This window comes from Centroberyx affinis, unplaced genomic scaffold (assembly GCF_046629955.1).
Source record: "Centroberyx affinis isolate AG114_WGS23_722 - 3 ecotype Tasmania unplaced genomic scaffold, CSIRO-AGI_Caff_v1 ptg005081l_1, whole genome shotgun sequence".
Taxonomy (NCBI): domain Eukaryota; kingdom Metazoa; phylum Chordata; class Actinopteri; order Beryciformes; family Berycidae; genus Centroberyx; species Centroberyx affinis.
This window is the reverse complement of record NW_027282514.1, coordinates 323025-348169: the sequence shown is the minus strand read 5'-3', so window position 1 is coordinate 348169 and position 25145 is coordinate 323025. Positions and strand designations below refer to the sequence as shown.

The window sequence follows — 25145 nt, the reverse complement described above, 5'->3', positions numbered from 1 at the left end:
AAGTCTTGTAGAAAAGCAGCGTGGGGGAAACCATTTGCTGTGGTGGGAGCAGGAATGAGGGGAGTGACGTCTCAGTAGAAAGTCCCATGCTGTTCTCTATTTATAATCAACATATGTTGTGGATATTGTTAGATGCCGGCCTGCCTGTCTCTCTGATAGACTGCCTGCCTGCCTGATGGTTTGACTGTCGATCTCTGAGCTTTTGAGTGTCTGCTTTTTGTCTTTCGCTCATCACTTAGGCATTCAGTTGAGAGCATCAGCGAAATGTCTGAAATGTAAACCAACTGCACAGTCTTTTTAATTTCTTCTGTCTCTGCCTGCTCAGTCACTCAGTCCATCTTCCTGCTTACCTCTTTGTCTTTCTTTGCTTGTTTGCTTGTTTGTCCATCTATCTAACTATGGATTACATTGGGTGATAAGTAAAAAAAAAAAAAGGTCATTATCGGGCTAAAGGTCAGTGCAGTGGGTGCTGGGGAGCGCTGGAGAGGACAATAAGGTGTTAGATGTAGGGCTGCAACTAACGATTATTTCCATTATCGATTAATCTATTGATCTATTGTATATAAAATGTCAAAAATAATGACAAATCCCCCTCAAAAGTTCTCAGAGCCCAAAGTGATGTCTTAACATTGCTTACTTAGTCTGACCAGCAGCCAAAAAAAACCCAAAGCATTCATTTTATAATGATATGAAACAGAGAAAAGCTGAAAACCTTAGCATTAATGAAGCTGTAACCAGCAAATCTTTGGTATTTTTACTTGATAAATGACTAAAAAGATCATCAAAAGTATAATCGATTACTTTTCTGTCAATCGACTAATTGATTAATCGACTAATTGTTTCAGCAACAGGAAGCTGGACGAGACCAGTCAAGACACCAAGGAAACAGTGGCACCCCAAAAGTTATAACAGAAGAAAAGGGAGACAAGGAAGTACAAGGAAGAACACTGTTTTCAGATGTCAGTGTTGGATTGGAAGCATACGGTACAATATGGTGTGAAATAGTTGGCAGAGTGATCAGGTCAGTGCACAACTGTTCACAAGGCTGCAGGACAGTAAAACAAAGGTAAGCTTGGCAGGCTGCGAAGTTCAGTTGGTGCTAATTGGTAGATCCTGAAAACAGAGGACAACACATGCTGTTAGGTGTGTATGCATGTGTGTTTGTTTGGTGTTGGTGGTGGGTGTGGGGGTGGTGGTGGTGGTGGTGGTGGTGGTGGTGGTGGGGGGGGGGGGGTATTAGAGGATTGTAGGCCAACTCTGAGTCATGGGAGAGTTTGTTCCCCCCGGTCCACACTTGTCTGCCCCAGCTGCCTCTGTCCATCCATCCATCCCTCTGCCCTCTCCTAAAAATACACTCCTGCTCTCACTGAGGAAAATCCCTGTGCTCTGACCCAGCCTGTTCACACACACACACACACTCACACACTGACCCTAGTCAAGTCTGCCCTCTCCATGGAAACTATGCCTCTCTATTTAACTAGATGAAACACACTTTTCTGGTCGGGGCTGAATGACGCAGCTGGGACTCAGGAAGTGAACAGAATTATAACTATGAACTCAATAATGAAAAATAGAAAAATCCATGACACTTCCCCTATGTATCTGAACATGAAGCACTGGCTGGGTTGGGGTGAAGTAGTTCTGATAGACTGATAGCTGCATGGTTACTTACAACAAGCCTTGTAGCCTGCAAGAGACCTGAGGAGAGTGGAGAGGTTGTGGAGCTGATTAAGTAAAATCAGCCATTCTCAGATAAGACTGTTCCAGTGACACAGACAGTCAGGATCAAAGTCTACAGGTGTGAGACCGTGTTACCTCACCGACTCCACAGACTGCCTACTGTAAGATAAAAACTTTGCATAGTGCTGCATCACCATAGGGTTTGCATAGCTTCTCTCTCTCTCTCTCTCTCTCTCTCTCTCTCTCTCTCTCCCTCTCTCTCTCTCTCGCTTGTCACTGAAGGGAAAGAGGGAGGGTGAACTCATTCTGAAGTCAGTAGGCCTATATTACAACACCAGGCTGACTAAAAGCTGCGCTGTCTCCATGTGGATTACTGCCAGAGAACTATAGGGAGAAGTTCTCAATGAGAGTTACAGTAGCAGTTTTGAAACTTCAGGTTATTTAGCCCGTGGACGGCATTGAACCGGGCGGATTCGGTTCCTCTTTACTTGTGGCTATCCTAATTGTCAGATCTGTACATGACTCCTTCCCTTCGGTACATGGCGACATTTCTCTTCTTTTTTTTTTATGTGACTCAACTTATTGCCAATGAGCGCAAGTCGCAGCTTGTGTGAGAGCGAGGCGGTTCATCACCAGCGGACCTTTTAAGGAACGGATCCGAGCGGACAAAGAAAGCTGGATCGTTGTTGTTGTTGTTGTTGTTATTTTATTTCATAACTTTTCATTTCATCAAAGGGGAAAAATATGACTTCGGTGTGGAAAAGACTGCAGCGGGTTGGCAAAAAGGCTTCAAAGTTTCAGTTTGTTGCTTCTTACCAGGAACTCGTTTTGGAGTGCACCAAGAAATGGTGAGTAGGTGAAGGACAGATGAGTTTAGTGTTTGGAGACATTATTGCTTGATATAATAAGTTTTCACAACTTTCTGCCCTGTGCAATTGGAAAGTTTTTCACTGTTTGAGTTGTAAATAGCCTTCCGAGGGCGTAGTATACGCACACAGCACATGCCCTGCCAGTGAACGCTATTATAGTAAGACTCCATTATGAGTAAGGATGAGCATATTAATCAAGTTGTGGATGTTAATATCAACATGAAGTGTGTCAATAGGCTACTGCCGTTTCCGCTATGAAGGTTGTCAGGATCAGACTGTGGAGGATACTGAGGGCGTGAGAGAGAGAGTGAGTGAGAGAGAGAGAGAGAGAGAGAGAGAGAGAGAGAGAGATGGGCCAGGTGACTGATGTGAATGCATTTTGTTTCATCTTTAGGGATTCAAGTTTCACCACAAGACCATATTCAGACTTTATTCAAAATCACTTAGCCTAGCCTACAGCAATTTGTACAGCAATTTGTGTTGGTCCCATTGGTCCAGAGACATATAAACAATTTCCACAGTACTGACACACATGGTTCTCCACAGAGACAAGAGGACCTCACATACTCTGCATGACATGCTATGGACATTAGACATACATGCAGTACAGACAATACATAACACTCTACATAGGATAGCCTACATTCAATACTCTATTGCATTGTTAAAGCCTTGGTTTGTTTGTGTTTTTCCTTTCCTATTGAAAAGGGAAAACTGTATAAGAATACATACCGTCAGACATTACAAATAGGCTGTGTTAAATTTGATTTACAGTTTTACATTCAACATTAATTTTGAATAATTCAGCATAAACATTCACAGCAGACTCACTTTTCTTATTTCATTTCGGAGATGTAATCAGATCGGTTTATTAGTGTTCAAGCCATAGGGATTTCTCCCGTTGTGCAATTTCCTGTTACATACCTCATGCAAAACACTTGAAGCTTGGCAGTATGATGCAGAGTATGGACCTCTGTTCAGCTCTGACACAGTGACGCAACAGGACTGTGATCAAAGGAAAGTCAAAAGTGGAAATTCTGGGGTTCACATATGGGAAAGTTACGGATGATATCACCATCACAGAATCCATTAGTTTCCATTATTGAGATGTTTGGTAGCCAATTTGTTCATCTCGCCAGATGGTTCATGGTTTACCTGAAAATGTACCTTAAACATCTTAAAAACCTATCCATAACCATATTTTATGAAAACTCTTAACTTCTGAGGTGTCACATGTTTCTGAAAAGTTTCTCCATTGTGTCGTAACTCAACCTTTGACAAAGATCCTCACTTTGTTTCTCTTTGGAAACTGTATTAAAGCACAACAGAGCACATTTTCTGGAAAAACACACAGGTTACACACCTCACAGGTTAGCATGGCATTTTGCTCAAATGTGGTTATTTTCACAACACCGGTGATTTTCACATATTATGGAAAAAGTTTATTATTATGGCAATGTATACTCTGCTTTTAACCAAACCCAAACAGCTGTTGATTCCTGACAGCCTTAAATTTATAAGATCCTCATATGGGCTGATACTCTCTTGTTTCACACCATGAGGCACGCTATGACCATCAAAACCTCTTCTATTCACATTCCAGTCTAACTCTTGACCTTTGAATTTCTAAGTAGCCTACATAGTTTGAATAAGAATCTCTGTAGTCTCATTCACTTTATTCCATTAGACGGTAGATGTCAACATCATGTCAAATGCAATTCCTCTAGACTATTAATGAAGCAGAACCTTGTGTGATTTCGAAGAGTTTTTGTTACATTTTCTCCCTTTAAAAGCCGACTGGATCTAACACTGATGAGAGGTAGTATCTTCAGTAGACCCTTGCCCACATGTCAGTAAGGCCCTCACCTCCTTATCTCTCCAGGTTACAGGGCGGAATAATTGTGTAAGCGTCTTTACAGTAGTGCAATAAGATAACTGTCTCACTCTCTCACCGATGAGTACTCCGCTGCAGTGATTGAAGCCAGGCTGGTGTGAATAAAGTCTCTGACTTTTTAACAGAGGGATAGGCCTTGTGTTGTATGGCTTTGGCAAAATTGGACTCAGAGAGGGGGGTAGGGAGGGAGTGAGAGCGGAGATTTAGAAAGAGGAGGATTTAGATTTAGAAAGAGTGATTACTCACACACATGATGAAATCAGAGTTTTTTAAAAGCCTCATCCAGGAGGCAAGAAGGAGACAGGAACCAAAGAGAGAGTAAACACTGGAGATTTTTTCCAAATTTTCAGGCACAAGATGTTTTTTTTTTTTTTTAAAGGAGAGCAGGCCATCCAAACTCCTTGTGTGTTTTCGGCTCTGTATTCAGCGTCTGTGACGGAGGTTACTGACACTAATGGGCTGTGACACAGCGAGTGACACAGCGAGTGTCACAGCCGGGAACTGAACCCTCGGCCAGGTGTGTGGTGTGGGGGATGTACATGTCTCACAACAAGTCATATGCGCTGTACACAAGTTTGTTTTGTGCTGTATCACTGCTAGTGTACGTGTGTGTGTGTGTGTGTGTGTGTGTGTGTGTGTGTGTGTGTGTGTGTGTGTGTGTGTGTGTGTGTGTTGGGGGGGGGTGTTCTAATTTAATGCTATGATTTGAGAGAGTTGGCTTCCTTGGAGACTGTCACCCACACTTGTTGCTCTGATGCATGCTTAGAGTAGGTGTGATACAGATGATTTGCATTTGCAACTGCACTCGTGAAAATTGCAACTATCATGCCTGACATATGACGAGTGTAAATAATTTCTTAAGCTTTATGTTAGATGTTGGATTTACAGAGGGAGTTTGAAAAAAAGACGAGCAATGAGAATGCACTGTGCCTACACTGTGTTTATCATATGTTATCATATCATATGTTTAAGTCAATCAATTCTTTTTCAATGATGTCCTGACAAGAGGCAAAGAAGCTCTTGATGGGGAATTGAAGGAAATGGAAAGAAAAACACAGAGGGAGACAAGATAAGAAGTGTAGCCATTTGCAGAGGGCAACAGAAAACACAATAACAACAGTAATGCTGAAAGAGACAGTAAAGTAGCGCACACATTAGGACGTGGAGACCGTAACCAGCATAACAAGTAACACCAGCAACAACCAGGGCACTGCTAAAAGCAATTAAAACATGTGACAAAATCATACGACTGCACAAATAGAGAAGTTAGTGTCATAATTTTGCTGAGAAACAGCTGCATTTATGCCTATAAATATCTGTGAAAGTGTCTGTGGGTCACATGCTGTACTCATCTTTCTAAAACCTGAACAATGTTTCTATATGGAGGTTAATAAAGTTCATCAATAATTCAGTCAGATATGGAATATATAACTATTGTCTTCTGAATAATGTAATATGAACCACAATACATAGTTACTGTATGTGACTAAACTGTCTTATGCCAGACTGCTGATGTAGAATAGACTTTCTGGAGTAAAACTGAATACAAACAATTGTTATTTTGCCTCTCGCAGTTTAAATTTATCGCAGTCATTTGCATTTTAGATCTCTCTAAGTTGTCTTTAAGTTTCGGGTCTTCCCTCTTTCTGATTTTCCTTTCCTTCCCTCCACCCACCCCCATTCCTCTTTCTTCCCCTCCAGTCCTTTTGCTCTGTGCCTGCCAGTCTATTTCTGATGCCACTCCTGACCCCCTAACACACATACCCCACACACACACACACACACATATACACACACAGTCTTCCTATTGCTATACTTATACTGCAACCTGAGACAATTTACTGCATAGTAGCCTCAGCTAGCCATCATTTGTCCAGTATAGCTACGATTTACTGTCTATAAACTATTACTAGAGATATTATGGGGAACATGCGTGGGTGTTATGAATGCTGTGGTGATACTTGTATATTCAGAGTTAGCAGTTGAGTTTAAAGGAGTACTTCTTCTTGTAATATCATGCCCAGATGTATTTGTATGAGGTTGTGTGTGTGTGTGTGTGTGTGTGTGTGTGTGTGTGTGTGTGTGTGTGTGTGTGTGTGCATACCCTGGTGAAGGGGGTTCCGTCTTCCTGCTCAGAGGCACACCTCACATTCAGATAGACCCAGGTCACATGACTCAGCAGCTTCCTGTTTCACTTCCTGTACTGCAGAGGCCTCAAAAAAATACAATGGAAAACACACACACACATATTTTACAAACACACACATTTACATCCTTGCGGATACAGTACAGTACATACAGATATACTGACGCGCAATTTACTCAAACTAGACACACATGCCATGCATTCACAAAGGAACAGCTGCCTGCACACACACACACACACACAAACACACACATCTACATCCTTGCGAATGCATACTGATAGACTGACACACAATTTACTCAGACTAGACAAACATACCATGAACACACACACAGCCATCTGCATACACACACACATACACACACACACAGTCTTGTCTTTGACTCCAAGGCAGTATCCTTACTTAGCAGTGACTGTCATAAGACCTCCAGTGTTCTGTGTGTATGATATCCAGTTTGTTGAGACGTTACACCCAGACATTACATAAGAGTTGATTCAATTTGTCAGATTTTGTCTGGAATTAGCTCCAGTTAAGCTTAGTGTTTAAATTTAGAAGAGTGTGAAGAAATTCTTTGGTCATAATGTTTTCTCTGAGGCTTTTTTCAGAGCTTTTAATGTTGAAAAAAATGGCAATCTGAACAATGCTCACATAACTCACATTTGTTTTTTGAAGCTTTGCCTTGGTTGGAGATCAGTAGAGCAGTATGTATGTAATCAATATAAGATGGGTTGTTCATGTAATGACATGCCATGGTGTAATCTGATGTGTTTCCAGGCAACCAGACAAGTTGAGGGTGGTGTGGACCAGGAGGAACAGACGCATGTGTTCCAAGGTGAAACTACTGAAACACTACACACACACACACACACACACACACACACACACACACACAGATGTTCTCTCTAACATGGTGTTTGTTGTGCAGCTCCACAGTTGGCAGCCAGGAATCAAGAACCCGTACAGAGGCATGGTGGTGTGGCCGGTACCGGAGAACATCGACATCTCTGTTACACTATTCAAGGTACTGTTATCACAACTGGACACAGTATTATACTTTATACTTGTGCGATATACAAAGAATTGATTTCACATACCTTTTTTTTTAAGGATAAGGCCGGTGTTTTTTAATACATTGCTTACCATCAACAAATCCTATGAAAATAACAAAATCAACAATGCGTTTGCTCTACTCCTGTTACTTTCTGACTTCCCACGTACCGTTTTTAGCCGTCAACCCGGAAGTCATTGGCTTCAATTGTAAGCTAAAAACCTTGAAATACAGCTCACAAAGACATAGTTTCAATTTTAAAAATCCCTAACTGTTACCACGAAAAGTCAAGCTACTGTAGTTATTACCAAATCAAATTCAAATGGGAACAAATTCTTCATTACGCCGGGGACTATTTTCGGTGCTACAGAACAACTTTCCTGAGATCACAAACGTGTTTACAGCCGGCTTATTAAGTTGTTTGAGGAAAAAGTCTGCTGGCCCGGTGCATCGTGATGATGAGATATGCTGCCCAGAGCAGCAGCATGGCTCTTTGACGTGTTTTTAATTGTTTTTTTTTTAATACAATGGAGTTCTATGGCTGCTGGGACATGGCTTCATTGGGCACCGGTTACATGGACGAGATTTGCTGGCAAAACAAAATCATTGCTGATTTTGTTATTTCTAGGATTTGTTGACGGTAAGCAATGCATTAAAAAAACACCGGCCTTATCCTTTAAGCAGACAAGTAGACAGGATGTTACACATTGCTTGTTCCACTCCAATTATATGGAGTAATGTTGTTGCTTCCTCAGGAGCCCAATGCAGATCAGTTTGAGGACAAAGACTGGACCTTTGTTGTTGAGGGTGTAAGTATCTCTAGACTTCTCCTCTATCTAACTCATTACCTAACTAGTCAATTATCCTAAACCTCTAGTGCCAACGTATAGAGCTGGGTCATGCATTGTTTCTCAGTACTGTTAATGAACTGATACTTTTTTCAGTATTCATCTATGTTGAATGAAGAATATTTCATTATGTGATTGAGTAAATTATGTTCTGCATAATATCTTAAATATGCCATTTGCTGTAATAAATGAAAAAATCCACAAAACTTACTGTATATAAACAGTACATTCAACAATTAGTATTCAAGAATAAAACATTTTGTATATTTTGATGCTTTAAAATTTGTAGTTTATTAATAGTTATAATTTTTCAACACCCATCCCTACCTGCCTTCCACCCTCACTGTCTCATACAGGAGAGCAAGGGCCATCGTAAGGTGTTGGCATCAGCGGACATAAACCTGAAGCGGTTTGCCAGCCCCACCCCCACCCAGACCGACCTGACGCTGAAGCTGAAGCCGCTGTCTGTCAAAGTGGTGGAGGCCACGCTCAAGCTGTCGCTGTCCTGCGTCTTCCTCCGGGAGGGAAAAGCCACGTGAGTAGCAGTTATTTTTCTTTCTGCTACTAGTTATTACATCAGTACATGGTGTTTATGGATTATAAACACAGTTCTTTATTACTGTGATTAATGTGATTATTATGATAATTATGACTATGTCTATGTCTATGTTTATGATGTCCATGTGCTGACTGGTAGTTGTCCCATGATTTTGCCCCGTAAAGATGATGTCATACCATTTACCTGTCTCTTGCTGATGATGTCATGTTGTCTGTTTATCCCAGACAGAAGTACTCGATAAATGATCGCTGGGCAGCTTGAATTCAACTAGTGCAAATATTTTAAAACATACTCAATTATATTTTCCAATAGTGGCAATATTATCTGTCATCGTGTGTGTTTGACCATTAGTAGTCATGTCATCTGTGAGCTTATCACCACATAATGATGTTGTCATATATGTTTCTCTTGTGTGTTTGTTGGCTAGTGATGAAGACATGCAGAGTCTGGCCAGCCTGATGAGCGTCAAACCCACCGATATCGGCAACCTCGATGACTTTAATGAGAGCGACGAGGAGGAGGACAAGAAGTCTGTCACTGCTACAGGTAGGCACACACACACGCACACATACACACACACACACACACACACACACACACACACACACACACACACACACACATACACATACACACACTGCTTCTTCTGCCTGTTCTTCACTTTGAAATATTTTCACCCGTCGCTACTCTGACTTTGCTTCCTCTTCCACCCTGTTTTCCTGTCAATGCCTCTGTTATTGTCCTTCCTGTCCTGGCTGCCAGCTCCACACACTCTAACCCGCCCCAACCGCCCCGCTCCCCCTCCACCTGACAAGAGAAACTCCACTGGACACACTCTTCCACCCTCAGGTAGCTTCCTCTCTCTCTCTCTCTCTCTTGCTTTTTGTTTCTCTTGCCTTCGCCAGAGAGAAGGAGCTATAGACAGGTACTTTTCTGTCTCTCTGTCTGTGTCTCTTTCACTCCCTCTCTCTGTCTTTTGGCATCTCTGTTTGTACTAGTTCACACACTCCTGTCATTTGTTCTTCCATGACTTCCTCTGCAGCCCTTCCCACATTACTGGGCAGTACCACCTAACCAAGTTCTTTGCATACCACATATTTCTCATCTGGACCTCAAATACGTTATTGAGAATCACATGACGATAGACTCATGACTCTAAAATATTGTATTTCGGATGGTGGCTTGGAAAGCTCCTGATGTAACTCACATGGAGATGATTGTGTCCAGAATAATGTTATCAACACTAAAATGGAGAATAGCTGGTCTCTGCCAGGAAATAATCCATCAAAAACATGACACCTTACAAACTTATTTGTCACATCCATGTCTTCTTATTTAGGGCGTCTTTGTTAGCTGGGACAGCAGTTAATTTTAAGATAGTTTTGTCAGTGTAAAGTGGGCTATAGCTCTAAATAACACAGATATTCTCCTTTAAATAAGGTTGCATATCATTGTATATGCAAATATGCAACCCTTTCATTAACTCAACCTGCATTATCCATTTCTGACGTCATACCTCATGCCCATATTCTCAGTGTTCACAGTCATGTAAACAACCAGTCATATCCAAAGAGGCCCACAGGTTCATGTTTTCTTGTTGGTATCATACCAACAAGTCATGTGATTAACAAAGGATCTTCATGACAACAGCAAAACTAACTGACATGTGATGTTTCAGTGCCATTTCATTTTCATTATGACATTTTTGTTGTTCCCTTTTTATCACTTTCTCTTTCTGCAAACATCCACTTCCATCCATCTATCCATCCACCCATCCATCCATCCCTATCCAGCCTGTGGAAGAGAGGGATCTGCTCCTCCCAGTCCTGCCCTCAACTCCCGCCCCCCTCTCCCTATCGCTCCTCGCCCTTCCCCTCGTCGCTGCAGACACGCCCTCTCCGCCGCCTCCCCTGTCCAATCAGGGGCCCAGCCTTCCCCTGGCCCCTCCCCTCAACCCTCACCCCGGTCCAAGCATAAAAAACCACTTGTCCCCATTGAGCCTGATGGTCCCGCTTCACCTGACCCCCTCCCTCCACCCTCTGCATTACCTAATCCACCATCACCCAAGACCTCCAAAGCCACTGCAGCTACACCTTCTCCTTCCTCTGCTCTGCCTCTCTCTGATGTATCACTGTCTCCTCCTAATCCTCCATCACCCGAATCCTCCAAGACTATAGCATCCATAGCCACCCCTTCTTCCCAAAACACTCCCTCTGTTCTGTCTCCATCTGCTGTGGCTTCCTCCCTTCCTCATCCTCCATCGGCACCAACTTTACCTGCTGCCTCACCCCAGCCTTCTTCAGCGACGCCCTCCTTGTCCCAACCTTCCTCTCCCCCTAATCCTCCCTCACCCAAGCCCCACAAAGCCCCAGCTCCCTCAAATACCGCCTCCACCCTTCCCTCTAAGCCTCCTGACGCCTCAGAAACAGGCATTACCTCATCAACTCCCAAACCTCCTTCCCTTACATCGCCATCACCCCAGCCTGCTATCCTAACACCCTCCTCCTCGGCCCCCCAAAAGCCCTCTATCTCTGTTTCCGCCGGGCCCATTCTGCCCCGTGTCACCCCCGCTGCTGCCTCCAAGCGTCTTCCCTCCGAATCCCTCCCTCCCCACAAGTCCGCCCAGTCCTCTGAGACCCCGTCCGCACACCCTCCACTCACCCGGACCCCATCTCAGCCTCCCTCCCTGCCCAGAATCTTCCAGCCCAGCTCAGGAAAAGGTATTCACTGGCTGGCTGGCTGGCTGGCTGACGAGCATGCAGCTTTTCCATTGACCAAATTTTTACGTACAATTATTCTTGTTGGAACGTCTCTCCGCATGATGTAGCTTCATGTGTGTGGTAGAAAGTGTGTATACTAGAATACTTATATGCATGATCAGGATCATTGGTAGTGTTGTCATGATACCAGAATTCTGACTTTGATACCAATACTAAGTTTAATATCTAAACATTCGGTAATACTACAGAACCGCGGCAAAACAAGAAAAAACATCAAGCAATGTGTTACACCGCTTGACTTGGACAGTTTTGTAGCAATGTTTCCAACGTTGGTTTTGATGTGCTGGTTGGGTATCTGTCTTTGTTGGCTCTGTAATTGAAACCAATTTTATCAACTAGTTTAGGTGGACTGGGATTCAGTTCAAGATGTGGTGAACTATTTGACACTGTTGCCATGTTTTCAGCTGTTTTCCTCTGACTGCTGCAGTCCGCTGTCAAGAGCCTCCTCCTCCTCCTCCTCCTCCTCTTCCTCCTCTTCCTCCTCCTCCTCCTTCTTCTCCTTCTTCTTCTTCTTCTTCTTCTTCTTCTTCTTCTTCTCCTTCCTCTATCTATATATTCCGCTCCATACATATACACCCTCTGGAGATTACATTGAAATGGAATTCCAGCTCAATCTTTTGTTTTGCAGTGGTATTGAATTAGTATTGAAATCTCCATTATTGTGACAACACTAACCACTGCTAAACTACCAGACTGAGCCGAGCTGAGGTGCACCGCACTGGGTTGGTTACACAACCTGAGTCGGTCGTTGCCATTGCTGAGAGACGACTGAAAGAACAAAGTAAACATGTCTGTGCAGTACAGGTACAGATCACTTCTGCAGTGTGTCATGATGTGAGTTAACCGCATGCCATAAAAGAAGTAATGCTGTTCCCCTTTTCACTCACCCACTCACTGCTTTCTCTTTGTTCCTTCTTTGGTTCATTTCTCCTCTCGCCTCCTCTCCTCTTCTGATTTCCTCTCCTCAGTTCCAGTTTCATATCAGCGGCGCCACCCAGAGGTTCAAACTGCAGATGAGCCAACTTCAGTCGCTGGTCTGTCTCTCCTCTGATTGGTCTAGAGTGATGTTATATCATCACATGATCCAATGTATTCCACTAATCTACTACTGCCATTCATTTCAATCCATTAACTCTCCCTTTTTTCCCCTTCTTTTCTCTTCTGTTCTCTTCTCTTCTCTTTGCTTGATGTCCGTCTTGCGTCCTCTCTATTAGTTCGTTCTCATATTTTCAGACCTCAGATTGTCAAGTCAATGGCTCGCCCCACCTCTCCCTCCCCCTTCTCCCCTGATGCCCCTCCCCTTGACGAGACAGGGGCTAACATGGCTACAACACCACCTCTCCCCAAATCTCACCCTTCTAGCTCAGAGTCAGGTAACCACTGTCAATGAACTGAATGGTACGAGTGGTATCAGCATGAGTGGTGTGGCGTTAATAGCTTTCTCTATGAGTGAACCTGAGGAATCAGGAATTAAATGTTTTAGTTACTGAGCTTGATTAAAATAAAGAAAGATTAAAACAACTTGGTCTACAGTAGTGTTTAGTGAACCTACTTATTCATAGTATTCCGTTACATCACCACACAGCCATCTTGGTAGGAAAATAACAGGTGATTGTAATAAATTAACAGGTGATTATAATAAAATACTATAAATATATGGACACAAATGTAAACATAGGGATATCTTAGATGTCAATTTAAGAATTAGTAAGTATATTGTGGTGTGAGGATGGCCAGGTACTGCACTGGCTCCAGTCCAGGTCAAATCAAACTAGAATAAGATGCCAGACTTTATCTAGGCCAAAGACAGCTAACAGAGATGGTGAAGTGACGAGACAGTGAGGTAGTTACTTGTTTATTGGAAAGAATACTGTCATTATGAAGCTTACATTACTGCTCTGCTGCCTGGCGCCAGTGACACTGCTGACTGTGCTAATCATACTATTTACATTTCCTTTCTGTTCTTTCCTTCCAATCCTCTTTCCTTTCCCCTTTCTCCTCTTGTTTCCATTTTCACAATCATACATCTATCTCATCTTCTCAATACCAAATTTTCTGTCCCTCCATACTCTCACACCCATCCTTCTCCTCCTCTTTTGCTTCTCCTTTCTTCTCTAACTGTTCAACTCACCTTCACTCTCCCACTCTCTCTTCCTTCCTCATTTCACCCCTCACTGCTTGTCATCCTCTTCATCTCTGCTCTCCCCCTGCTCACCTTTTCTCTCTCTTCCTCATCTTTCCTCCCCTTTTCCTCTTGTACTCTTCTCCACTAATGCTATCCTTCTCCACGTCTTTTTTTCTCCTCTCGTTTCCTTTGCGTTCCCCGTTCTGCTTTCCTCAGGTGATCAGGGGGCGTGGCTGAGGTTGGACTCCACTCTGATTGGGGGCGACATCAGCCCAATCCCTCTATTGACTACTCCGGACCTTGATGCTCTCTGTGACCCCGAGGCTCCACCCCTCTCTGCCTCCCTTCCCCGCTCCTCGCCCCCTCGCTCCTCTTCTCTTCTTTCCTCCTCCCCTCTCTCTGTCACTCACTCTCAGCTCCCTGCCTCTGCTCCTGCTCCTCCTGCTGAGCTCAGCTCCTGCTGGTCAGGTACACCAGCCAACTGCCCTTTCTCAAACTATTCTTCTATCAGGGATTATTTCAACCTCAAGTGATTTCAAAGACAATTCTCTGATGCTTTTTGATGTGTGAAAATGTCAAATACAGAAGCAGTTCTCTGGTGCAAACCACGCTTTCCTCTCATTCTGGTAAAGACCATTTATTTCATGGCCTGATCTTGTATTTGCCCTTTTGTAGGGTCATCGGCATTCCCCCCAGCCCAAGTGGTCAAGGAAATGACCCCTGCTGCCAAGGAAACAACTCCAGTTTCTCTGAGCCGCGGCGATGAGTCTCCTCGAAGCAACAGGGCGGTCGCCAGCATCAGGATAGCCAGTCACCAGCCAGTCAGACCAGCCCAGGACCCTAAGGAGACAATTACAGAAAGCAAAGCTGAGCCAAGAAGGATCAGGTGAGGTCATGAGATGATGTCACATCAGTCAAATTGAGTTTACTTGGTTTGGATGCTTACAGATAAGTTTGGCCTCAAACCATTTAAGTTGGCAGAGGGTGTCTGAGTGTCTGCACTGAGTCATAACCATGTATACTGGATGCAGCCCTAATCCATTTTGGGAGAAAGTCATGGATTACAACATTTCTTGAGATCTTTTCCGAAACAAGAGTAGGCTTCTGAAAGCCAGAAATCTCAGCACCTGGCAAAGTAGTTGTTGAGTCATGAAGTGATTATCAAATCCAAGAATGCCACGTCGAAACATGTGTCATGTTCTTGTGGAGAAAGTTCTTCCCAAGTTGTCTTGAGGAGAACAAACTTCTCAAGAAAGCAAGCACAGAGAAGCATCTTCACAGTTCGAGAACGGGTGTGTGCTTGATATCGCGTGTTCAATTAACACACACTGGTGTTCATTTTCCGTCTCTGTACTGTTGACTGTAGCACTGTTTGGACATGATTCATCATTCTTGCAATGAACTCTTGAGGCTTTTCGTGCGTTCTCATTGGTCAAGTCACCCTCCGATTCATCGCAGGTTGGCAAGTAAACATCCAGGATCTTGATCATGCCCTTCATCCTCACGTTCTTTTTTTCTTGGAATTATAGTTTCTCATTAGATATTACATCAAATGCGCCATCGAGAACACTGCAAGAACTGCAAACAGTGCATTAGAAAGACCCATTAGTATTGATCCAACACCCAGATGCATTATGGTCATTTTGTGCTTATAAGGACAGTAAAATCTTACTTATTACACCTTTAAAATGACCCTAAATAATCTGAGTGACCCCAAGCTAACCCATCTCACTGCTAAGGCAAGACTGCTTCAGCTTGCTGACAGGAAAGGTTTATTCATGTCTGCTGATCAAGGATTACTTGACCTTGTTGATCCACAGCTGTTCACTGACTCATGGTTGCTTTGTGTGTGGTGTTTGTGCTTCCTTGATGCTAACGTGCTAACAGCTGCAGAGTGTTTCCTGTCACACTGGCCTTCCAGTAGCTGGCTGTAGAATGACAGTAGAAGTAGAATTAGCAGGTCTGTTTGCTGTGTCACCCCCTCCTCACCTCCCGCACGCCCAGCCTTGCCAAATCTCACCATGCTTTGTGGCCCGCTCGCCCGCCCGCCTGCCCGTGTGCCTTTTGATCGTTCAAGCCTGACCTCCGGTGTCTCTGTCCCCAGTCATGGCCAATCCCCTTCAGAGCTGATCGTAGCCCCGCCCCCTCCGTGGCCCTTCTCCTGCTGTGAGAGCTCCGCCCCTCAACAGCCCTCCACCAATGTCGTGGCAGCATTTATCACCCCTAAACAGTCAAAGGCTGAGGGGGAAACGGGTTTGATTAAAACGCCAGCCAGTGAGCTGGAGGGGATCGTGAACCCCTTTAAGATCGAAAAGCCGCCGTTGGCCAAACCCGAGCCCGACTTTGATGACATCATCTTTGAGTCACTTAACCAGAGCCGAGAATCAGGGGGCTTGTTCCTGGAAGAGGAGGACTCTAAACGGGATACCATCAAAAGGTGTCCTCCAGGGTGAGTATCACACACAACATGGATGTGTACGTGCATACACACACACACGCACACACACACACACACACACACACACACACATTTTAATCATTTATTTATATCACGTAGATAAGTCACGCCCCAGAACATAAATGTAGGCACTTAGGCACTTAATGGACACATAAAAGACACACACAAGCATGCTCATGTGCGCATGCATGCAAGCATGTGTGCACGCGTGCCCACACACACACACACACACACACACACACACACACACACACGTACACACGCGTACACACGCGTACACACACACACTTAGGATTAAGGTGTATTGTCTGTCTGTCCTTCAGTCTTGAACAGAAAACCATTGAAAAGGCCCTTGGAGGAGGGTCTTCACTGACAGACCAGTTAGAGGGAGCAGCGAAGGAGAAGAAGGAGGAGAGGAGGACGACAGAGCAGGAGGAGCAGAGGGAGAAAGAGGAGAATGAAAGAATTAAGAAACAGGAGGAGGAGAGGAGGAAGCGGGAGGAGGAGAAGAAGAGACTGTTAGCGGAGGAGAAGAAGAGACTCTTGCAGGAGGAGGAGGAGAAGAAGAAGGAGAAGGAGAGGAAGAAGCGGGAGGAGGAGAGACTCCTGAAGGAGAAAAGAGATAAACAGGAGAGGATGAGGGAGGAGGAGGAGAGGAGGAAGAGGGATGATGAATCGAAGAGGAAAAGAGAGGAGAGGAAGAGGCTCTTGGAGGAGGAGGAGAAGGAAAAGCATAGGAGGGAGGAGGAGAGGAGACTCGAGAAGGAGAGATTCTTGAAGAAGATGAAGGAGGAGGAGGAGAAAAGGAGGGAGGAGAGGAGAGTGTTTGAGGAGCAAAGAAAGAGGAGGGAGGAAGAGAAGAAGAGGCTCCTGGAGGAGGAAGAGAGGAAGAAGTTTGAGGAGAAACTCTTGAAGGAGGCAAAAGAAAAACAGAGACTACTGAAGGAGGGCAAAGAACAAGAGCAGCAGAAATTAAGGGAAGAGGAAGAAAGGAGAAAGAGAGAGGAGGAGAAACAACGTCTAGAGGAGGAGGAGAGGAGGAAAGAGAAAGAGAGACTCTTGAAAGAGGAGGAAGAGAAGGACAGGAAGAAAAAGGAGATGGAGGAGGAGAGGAAGAAGAGGGAGGAGGAGGAGAAGAGAGTCAAACAAGAGGAGAGAAGAAAGAGGGAGGAGGAAGAAAAGGAGAGACTACTCAAAGAGGAGAAAGAGAGGGAGGAGGAAGAGAGGAGGAGGAGAGAGGAGAAGCAGCATCTTGAGGAGGAGAGGCGGAAGACGAAGGAGAAAGAGAGGGAGAGACTCTTGAAGGAGGAGAAAGAAAGAATGGAGCATAAGATAAAAGACGAGGAAGAGAGGCAGAAGAGAGAGGAGGAGAGAAGACGTGTTGAGGAGGAGGAGAGGAAGGAGACAGAGAGACTCTTGAAGGAGAAGAAGGAAAAGGAGAGGAAGCAAATGGAAGAGGAGAGGAAGAAGGAGGAGAAGAGAGTTGCAGAAGTGGAGGAGAGGAAGAGGAGGGAGGAGGAGAAGGAGAGACTACTCAAAGTGGAGAAAGAGAAGGAGGAGCGGAGAAGACAGGAGAAAGAGCGACTTTTGAAGGAGGAGGAAGAGAGGACGAAGCGAGAAGAGGATGAGAGGAGGAAGAGGGAAGAGAAAGAAGAAAGGAGAAAGAAGGATGAGGAAGACAGGAGAATGAGAGAAGAGGAAGAGAAGGAGAAAAGAAAGAAGGAGGAGGAGGAAGAGAAGAAGAGGAGGGAGGAGAGAGCGGCTCCACTCTGCAGTTTAGAGGCCAACAGGTCAGATGAGGACAAGGAGAGGATGAGAACTTTGGCTCCGCCCACTCTCACACACACACTTCCTCCCACTATCAAACACTCACCCAAAGCTCTTACTGAAACACACACTCCTCTCACTCCTCCACCCAGCGTCTCACACTCCTCTGACGCTCCTGTCAGGCTTCCTGCTCCCCACCTCCCTCCTCCTCCAGCCAAACGACCGCCCTGGGCAGAAGACGTTCTCAGCCAATCACGAGACAGAAACGCCGGTACCCACCAATCACAGTCCAGAGAGTCGATCCTTTCGTCTGTTGATAAACAAAGCCCCGCCTCCATGGGAATAAAAGCCAACGAGCGGTGAGTTAAGGCACTGAAATAAAAAGTAATAATACTTTTTTACACAGTGGCTGTTGATTGCATTTTTATTTTTGTTTTATTTTTGTTTTTTAATTCCTGGAACTGCTCTGCACCTGCTGTCATCTGCTTTCTTAATCATCAAATAAAATCAAAGTCCATCAATCAATCGGTGTTAAATAAGTCTGAAAAGAATTGGGCAATATTCACTTTCTATTCATTTAAACATCAATCCTTGTTTCTTTGCTCTCAGTTTCTAAAGTGGCATCAGCACAAAAAAGTGGACTCTTTTTCAAGTGATACGATATGTCATATAATACATATATTACATATGTACATCCATACATATATTGCTTATTTCTCTGTAATTTTATGGTAATTACATTGTGATTCTCTGCTCATCTGTGGATTAGTTGACATAAGGGCATGTCGTCCCATGCTCTTCCTTTCCTCCTCCCCCATTCCTCTTTCTATCCATCTCTGTCTATTCCTCCTTGCCGCCCACCCCAAACCCCTCCACCCCGATTCCCCCTGTCCCCTATTCACCTATTGTCGACCTCTTTGTACATTTTCCTCTTTCTCTCCTCCTCTTTCAGTGTGGGGCAAGCTTCTCCAGTAAAGGAAGGTTCATTGTCGGACGTTGTTGTCCTAGAAACAAATATGGCTGCCACATCCAGTACACCTGGAAGCCGTTCAGGCCCTGCCGTTCAGCCCTCTGCTCAGGATAAACCAATCACATTAGAGGCCTCGTCCCTGGTCCCGCCCCCAGAGAGGCTGTCGGACGCAGAGTTTCCTTTATGGAATGTGCTAGAAGTGAGAAGTGGGAAACACAAAACTGAGCAGATCTCTGCCGAGGAGGTTATTACACAGGAAAACACAAAACCTCTGGGCAGAGGGTAAGAATGGACAAGGGGACGTCTGTCTGTCTGTCTGCTTCTCTCCTTTTTCTTTCTGTCTGTCTCACTATCTGTCTGTAGCCTGTCTGTCTCGTTGGCAGTCTGGTTTGCTTCTTAACGGTGTGGTACAGGGACAGGCAACCATGTGCCATGGAGGGGCGAAAGTCTGCAGGTTTTCATTCCAACCAAAGACTCTACTGTTTAGTTCCTCATCTGTGGTTGAAGTTGTGTTAATAAGTAAAATCACGTGGTGGCGTCTTTAGTTGGAATGAAAACCTGCAGACTCTCTTCCCTCTATGGCACATGGTTTCCTGTCTCTGGTGTAACTATGTAATAGTAAGTGTTGTTTCTTTCATGTGTTTTTTCTCCTAGTTCACACAGAGAAGATGCTGCTGAGGCTCAGCCAATCACAGCAAAAGACTCAGAAAAGCATCACATTGTCCCGCCCCCTGGCGAGCCCTGTCCACCAGCAGTTGGAGAGAAGCCCAAGGAGCCGGAGGGACCTAGCGTTGAACCAGCAACCTCACTGGAGGTTTGCCCTAAACAAGGTAGTGAGCGTATGGCTCTGGAGTTGGCGCCACTGCAGCCCTCAAAACCAGAACCGGGATTGCGGCCGGAACCAGGTCTCCAGCCATCAGGAAAACCACAAGAGGAGGGAGCAGATGAGGGGAAACCGCCCATCAGCATGGCTGGTGGTCAGGAGAGTTTAATCAATAAGGAGCCAGTGTGGGAAGCAGAGGAGCCACTGTGGGCAACTGTAGAGGAAACAGCGGAGACAACAGTGGAAGGAGGGGTGGAAAGTTTTCAGAGCACTGAAGAGAAGGATGAAAAGGAGGAGGAAGAAGGGAAGGAGGAGGAGGAGGGTGGTGTGACAGGGGGGTGAGTCAGTGAAGGTTCCTTGCAACCCTTGCAGCATGGTGTGATTTGTCTCTCTGTTGCTCTCAAACTACCACAAACACACACGCACACATGACACACACACCTGCACATGCACAAACACAGGCTTCTCTATGGTGTTGTAGCTTAACCAATGCTTACTCAGTCAATAGCAATTAACCCAATCTGTTGCTGTTCTGTTCATCTCAACCTTACAGGTCTGTCTATGCTGTTAGATTGATCATTTAAATGGAATTGATTTCACAAGCGCTTCTTGCTAAAAAAGTGTGGACTAGTAACGTTTGTGTGTATGTGCGTGCGTGTGTGTGTTTGTGTGTGTGCCAGTGGCCAGAAATGTGTACACACAGAGGCAGACGTGTGTGTAGCAGAGCAACAGGAGGCGGCGTCTGCTGGCTTCATGTCAGCAGTAGTGGGGGTGTTGTACAGAGGGTGAGTCTCTGTCTGCCTGTCCGTCAACTTATTTGCTAGGCTGTCCGGCAAAGTGTAAAAAGACAGAAGATTTCTATATGCCACGCCTAGATACACACACTCCGCCTGTAGCAGCTGATATTGCAATAACTGCCGGAAAATGTAATAACTGTAATGTAACTGTAATAACTAACCCTCTAAATGGGTTGAAAATTGAAGAAAATCTGTTAAATAAATGACATTGTATTATTATTAATCAGTGATTATTTCTTCAAAAGGGGTAAAACTAATAATGTAACAACTCAAGTTATTACATTCTTATTCCAATGAGTTATTACATCATTAGTCAATAGTATTGTTACATTATCAGAAAAATATGTTACACCCCTTATGGACCAATAAACAATGGTTAATAATATTGTGATGTTACTACATTATCCAGCAATTTATTACATTTTCAACTCATTTAGAGGGACATTTGATTACCAATTGCTACAATGCCGCTATACAGTATATATTTTCTCAGAGTGGTCATGACTATGAGATGCTCCTGGAGAAGTTTGGTGTTCATTGCCTTGCTTCAGACCACCTCTGCTTTCTGCAGTGTTGATGGGCACTTTAGATGTAAAACCAGTTTGTAGCTAGAATACACCCTCCAGTGCCAGGTATTGATCCACCATCTTTTTGGTTATTTGATTGTAATCCATCTAGTGAGCTGCCTTGAACAAGGTGCTATTAACTTCACTGTCTCGCAGAAAATTGTGCGTATTCATTAGCAAGCAGTCTATCTGTCTCTGTCAGTCAACAAGCTGTGCTCTCACCTGCATGGCACCAGAAACGGTTTTACCTGTTCTTAATTATTCCTGAGGCGGCACTTCAATGCGAGTATGGTGTGTGTTGGGTAGAATAAACAGATGTTGGGTGGTACTCAGTGTAACCATGTATGAATGTTTCCTCAGTGTGCTTTGACGAGCACTGGTCACCAAAACAAAGTCTGACTAGGAACCGTTGAGTCAAGCATGCTGTCTAGTTTTCCATGACGCTGATCACAGAGCCTGCTGTGGTCATTGAGCAGTTTTTTAGGGTGAGTTCTCTCCCTGAGTTTTCTTTCCTCTCCCTCCTGTCTGTCCCTTAGCTATGAGACAGTGGCCTCCATCCTGCATTCAACTGGATCAACTGATGCAGGTCAGCCTCGTTCCTCTGCAGACCAGCCATGTCTCCTTATGGCAAATGAATGTCAGCCATGTTTCCCTAAGCTAGATGCAGACCTCCCATGTTCCTCTGAGGCAGATGCAGGTCTGCTGATTCCCTCTGGAGTGGACATTTTGCCACCCACAGACTTCTCTGACAAGGCAGAAGCACAGCCAATCAGTGAACAGAAGCTCCCCAGGGCTGAAATGTCATTGGCTCAGAAACCAGAGCGGTTACCCCATGAGGCGACACATGGGCTGAGTCTGGTGGCAAGTCTGAGACTGGCTGCCAGTGAGCAGGAGAGAGAGAGAGAGGAGGAGAGGGAGAGGAGGGAGAAGGAAAAAACAGAGAGGGCAGAGAGGGAGGAGAGAGAGAGGAAGGAGAGGGAAGAGACAGAGCGGAAGGAGAGAGAGAGGGTGAGGAGGGAAAATGAAGAGAAAAAGAGGTTGGAAAAGGAGAGGGAAGAGACAGAGAAGAAGGAGAGAGAAAGAGTGAGGAGGGAAAATGAAGAGAGAAAGAGGCTGGAAAAGGAGAGGGAAGAGATAGAGAGGAAGGAGAGAGAAAGGGTGGAGAGGGAAAATGAAAAGAGAAAGAGGCTGGAAAAGGAGACGGAAGAGATAGAGAGGAAGGAGAGGGAAAGGGTGGAGAGGGAAAATGAGGAGAGAAAGAGGCTAGAAAAGGAGAGGGAAGAGACAGAGAGAAAGGAGAGAGAAAGGGTGAGGAGGGAAAATGAAGAGAGAAAGAGGCTGGAAAAGGAAAGGGAAGAGACAGAGCAGAAGGAGAGAGAAAGGGTGAGGAGGGAAAATGAAGAGAGAATGAGGCTGGAAAAGGAGAGGGAAGAGACAGAGCGGAAGGAGAGAGAAAGGGTGGAGAGGGAAAATCAGGAGAGGAAGAGGTTGGAAAGGGAGAGGGAAGAGACAGAGCGGAAGGAGAGAGAAAGGGTGGGGAGGGAAAATCAGGAGAGAAAGAGGTTGGAAAGGGAGAGGAAAGAACTAGAGAAGAGGGAAAGGGAGGAGAGGGAGAAAATAGAAAGAGAGGGGAGGGAGAGAGTGGAGAAAGAAAGGGAGCAGAGGGAGAGGGCAGAGAGGGAGGAAAAGAAGAGAGAAGAGAAGGAAAAGGAGGAGAAAAATAAGGATGAGGAGAAGAAGAGGAAAAAGGAAAGGGAGATGAACAGGTGGGAAGAGGACAGGGAGAAGAAAAGGGGTGAGGAGAGCAAGAAAGAGAAACCAGAGCAGGGACAAGAGACACTTCCTGGTTCTTCATCAGTGCAGAACAACCAGGAAGTATTGAACAGCCAATCAAATGACTGGCCTCCACTGAGGGAGGCAGAGCTGGATGAGATTGCATATGAGGAAAGGCTAGAGGGTGACAGTAAGGAATCAGAATGCAAATCTGATCCCAGATCAGGGAATAAGATCGACCCTAATGCTGAAGGCAAAACGGTTCTGAACAAAGCTGAAATACCGGATTCCCTCCCTGAGGCCAGACCAAAAAACAAGCCTGACTCCAGACCAGCCGAAATCACAGACTCCAATATCGCTGCTAATGAAGCGCTGGATAAACCTGGTCCGAGATCAGTGAAAAGAGGAAAGTCCAACCTTAAGTCCGGTGCCGTCCCGGTGTGGATGAGAGACGAGGAGGACGAGGAAGTGGAGTATGAGAGAGGACAGGAAGATCTTGGCACTGTCTGGCTGGCTGAGCTGTACATGGACGGGGAAGGGGGGTGAGTAGAGGGAGAGGCAGGAGGGAGGGAGGTGAGGAAGAGGGGAGAGGTGAGGAGGGAGGAGAAGGGAGGAGGGGAGAGACATCTGCCAGTGCCTGTGGGTCAGAGGCCTGTGCCTGTTCCTTTGCCTTTGCTTTGTACAATAACTGAGGCTTTAACTTACTACAATTGCAGGGAAAGAATAATGACTAAATATTAGAATACTTTAGTAGGACTGGGCGATATAGCTGAAATCAATATTACGATAATCATAAGGATTTTTTCCAATATCGATATTTATATCACAATATGGTTCACGCATGCAAAATCACATGTTAAATAATTAAATTGATGTTCATCGCATTGAACTGCATGGTGATGTTAGGTGTGATGTCAAACAAAACTCAGAACTTTCAAATAATATTCCTTAAAATGTTTCATACCTCATTTTGTCAGACTTTTAAAATAAAATTTGCTTGTCATCATCAATTTAGGTATCAGAATTGTGTATCACGATATCCCAATATCATCATATTATCATGATATGATTGTCCTGAAAGGCAATAAACAGTAATATTGAATTATCACCCAGCCCTAATAATAAGTATGTTTATTTTACTGGATCTCCTCTTGTTGTGCTGAACTGTGTGTTGGCATGTGAATCGCATACTTCTTCCAAACAACATCATCACCATGTTGTTTGTGGAGAGAGCTGGACTTCCCTGCTCACATCTTGCTTTGGTTATAACTATTTACGAAGCATTGTGACTGGTGTTTCAAAAGCATTATGAAGCATATTGTGACTGGTGGGTGGTGATGAATGAATGTTTAGGGGCACTCACACTGGTAACCATTGTGGAAGTGCACCCACACTGAATGTTATCGTGCGTTACTGCTGTTGTTATTTTCAAACAATATTCACTCGGATTTGAGCAGCAGTGCAGCAAGCATAAAAAAGGGGAACTTCTACAATGGCTACATCTGTGTGTTTCTGTTAGTGATTATCAATGGCTACACAGTGGCTGCCATCATATGGCAGCCATTGTGTAGCCATTGAGCCATTGTGTAGCCATATGGCATGGCAAGGATCTTTTGGTTTGTTCAGTAGCTGCTATGTGTCAAGTGACATGGATTAATGGATTGGTTAGGTCAGTGGGTATTGCTGCTGAGAGTAGGAGGTTGGAGCATGTTTATTTTGCTATGGTCAGGTCACTCTGGGTTTATGCCTCTAACATATTTAGGTTGGTATGATGCTTAGGGGGAAATGGAGCATGGCAAAGGACATTGTGGTTGGATCTGTTGGCGGTCCGTTCTGTCAAAAGCAGCTCAGCCTTTATGTTTGGGTCTGTAACCTCCCTTTCTGTCTGCAGCCCAGATCATCCATCCTCCTCAACCCCTGCTGTTACCCAGAATCCCTTCTACCACCGTTCCAGTGAACAAGCCCTATACCAGGGCTCTGCTGTGAATCCACCAAATAAACCCAAGGATGCTCCAACCAGTCAGGTTGCCCCTCCTCATCA

General features: G+C 44.8%; 1 protein-coding gene across 6 annotated transcripts in view; it reads left to right on the top strand.

Moving 5' to 3' along the window:
• The first annotated feature begins 2051 nt into the window (after positions 1-2051).
• ehbp1l1b (EH domain binding protein 1-like 1b) overlaps positions 2052-25145 on the top strand; it is a 32051-nt gene continuing 8957 nt past the window's right edge. For 3 of the 6 annotated variants that reach the window (XM_071545979.1, XM_071545976.1, XM_071545975.1), the window contains exons 1-12: positions 2052-2528; positions 7365-7422; positions 7516-7611; positions 8394-8447; positions 8843-9021; positions 9473-9591; positions 12794-12859; positions 13040-13198; positions 14626-14836; positions 16055-16399; positions 16732-18534; positions 19800-20306. In XM_071545979.1, the coding sequence (XP_071402080.1) occupies positions 2425-2528; positions 7365-7422; positions 7516-7611; positions 8394-8447; positions 8843-9021; positions 9473-9591; positions 12794-12859; positions 13040-13198; positions 14626-14836; positions 16055-16399; positions 16732-18534; positions 19800-20306 (3701 nt within the window). In that variant the 5' untranslated portion in view covers positions 2052-2424. Of the gene's footprint in view, positions 2529-7364; positions 7423-7515; positions 7612-8393; positions 8448-8842; positions 9022-9472; positions 9592-9807; positions 9895-12793; positions 12860-13039; positions 13199-14625; positions 14837-16054; positions 16400-16731; positions 18535-19799; positions 20307-25145 lie in introns of all 6 variants that reach the window. The other 3 variants (XM_071545982.1, XM_071545980.1, XM_071545981.1) reach the window with 3 other exon arrangements.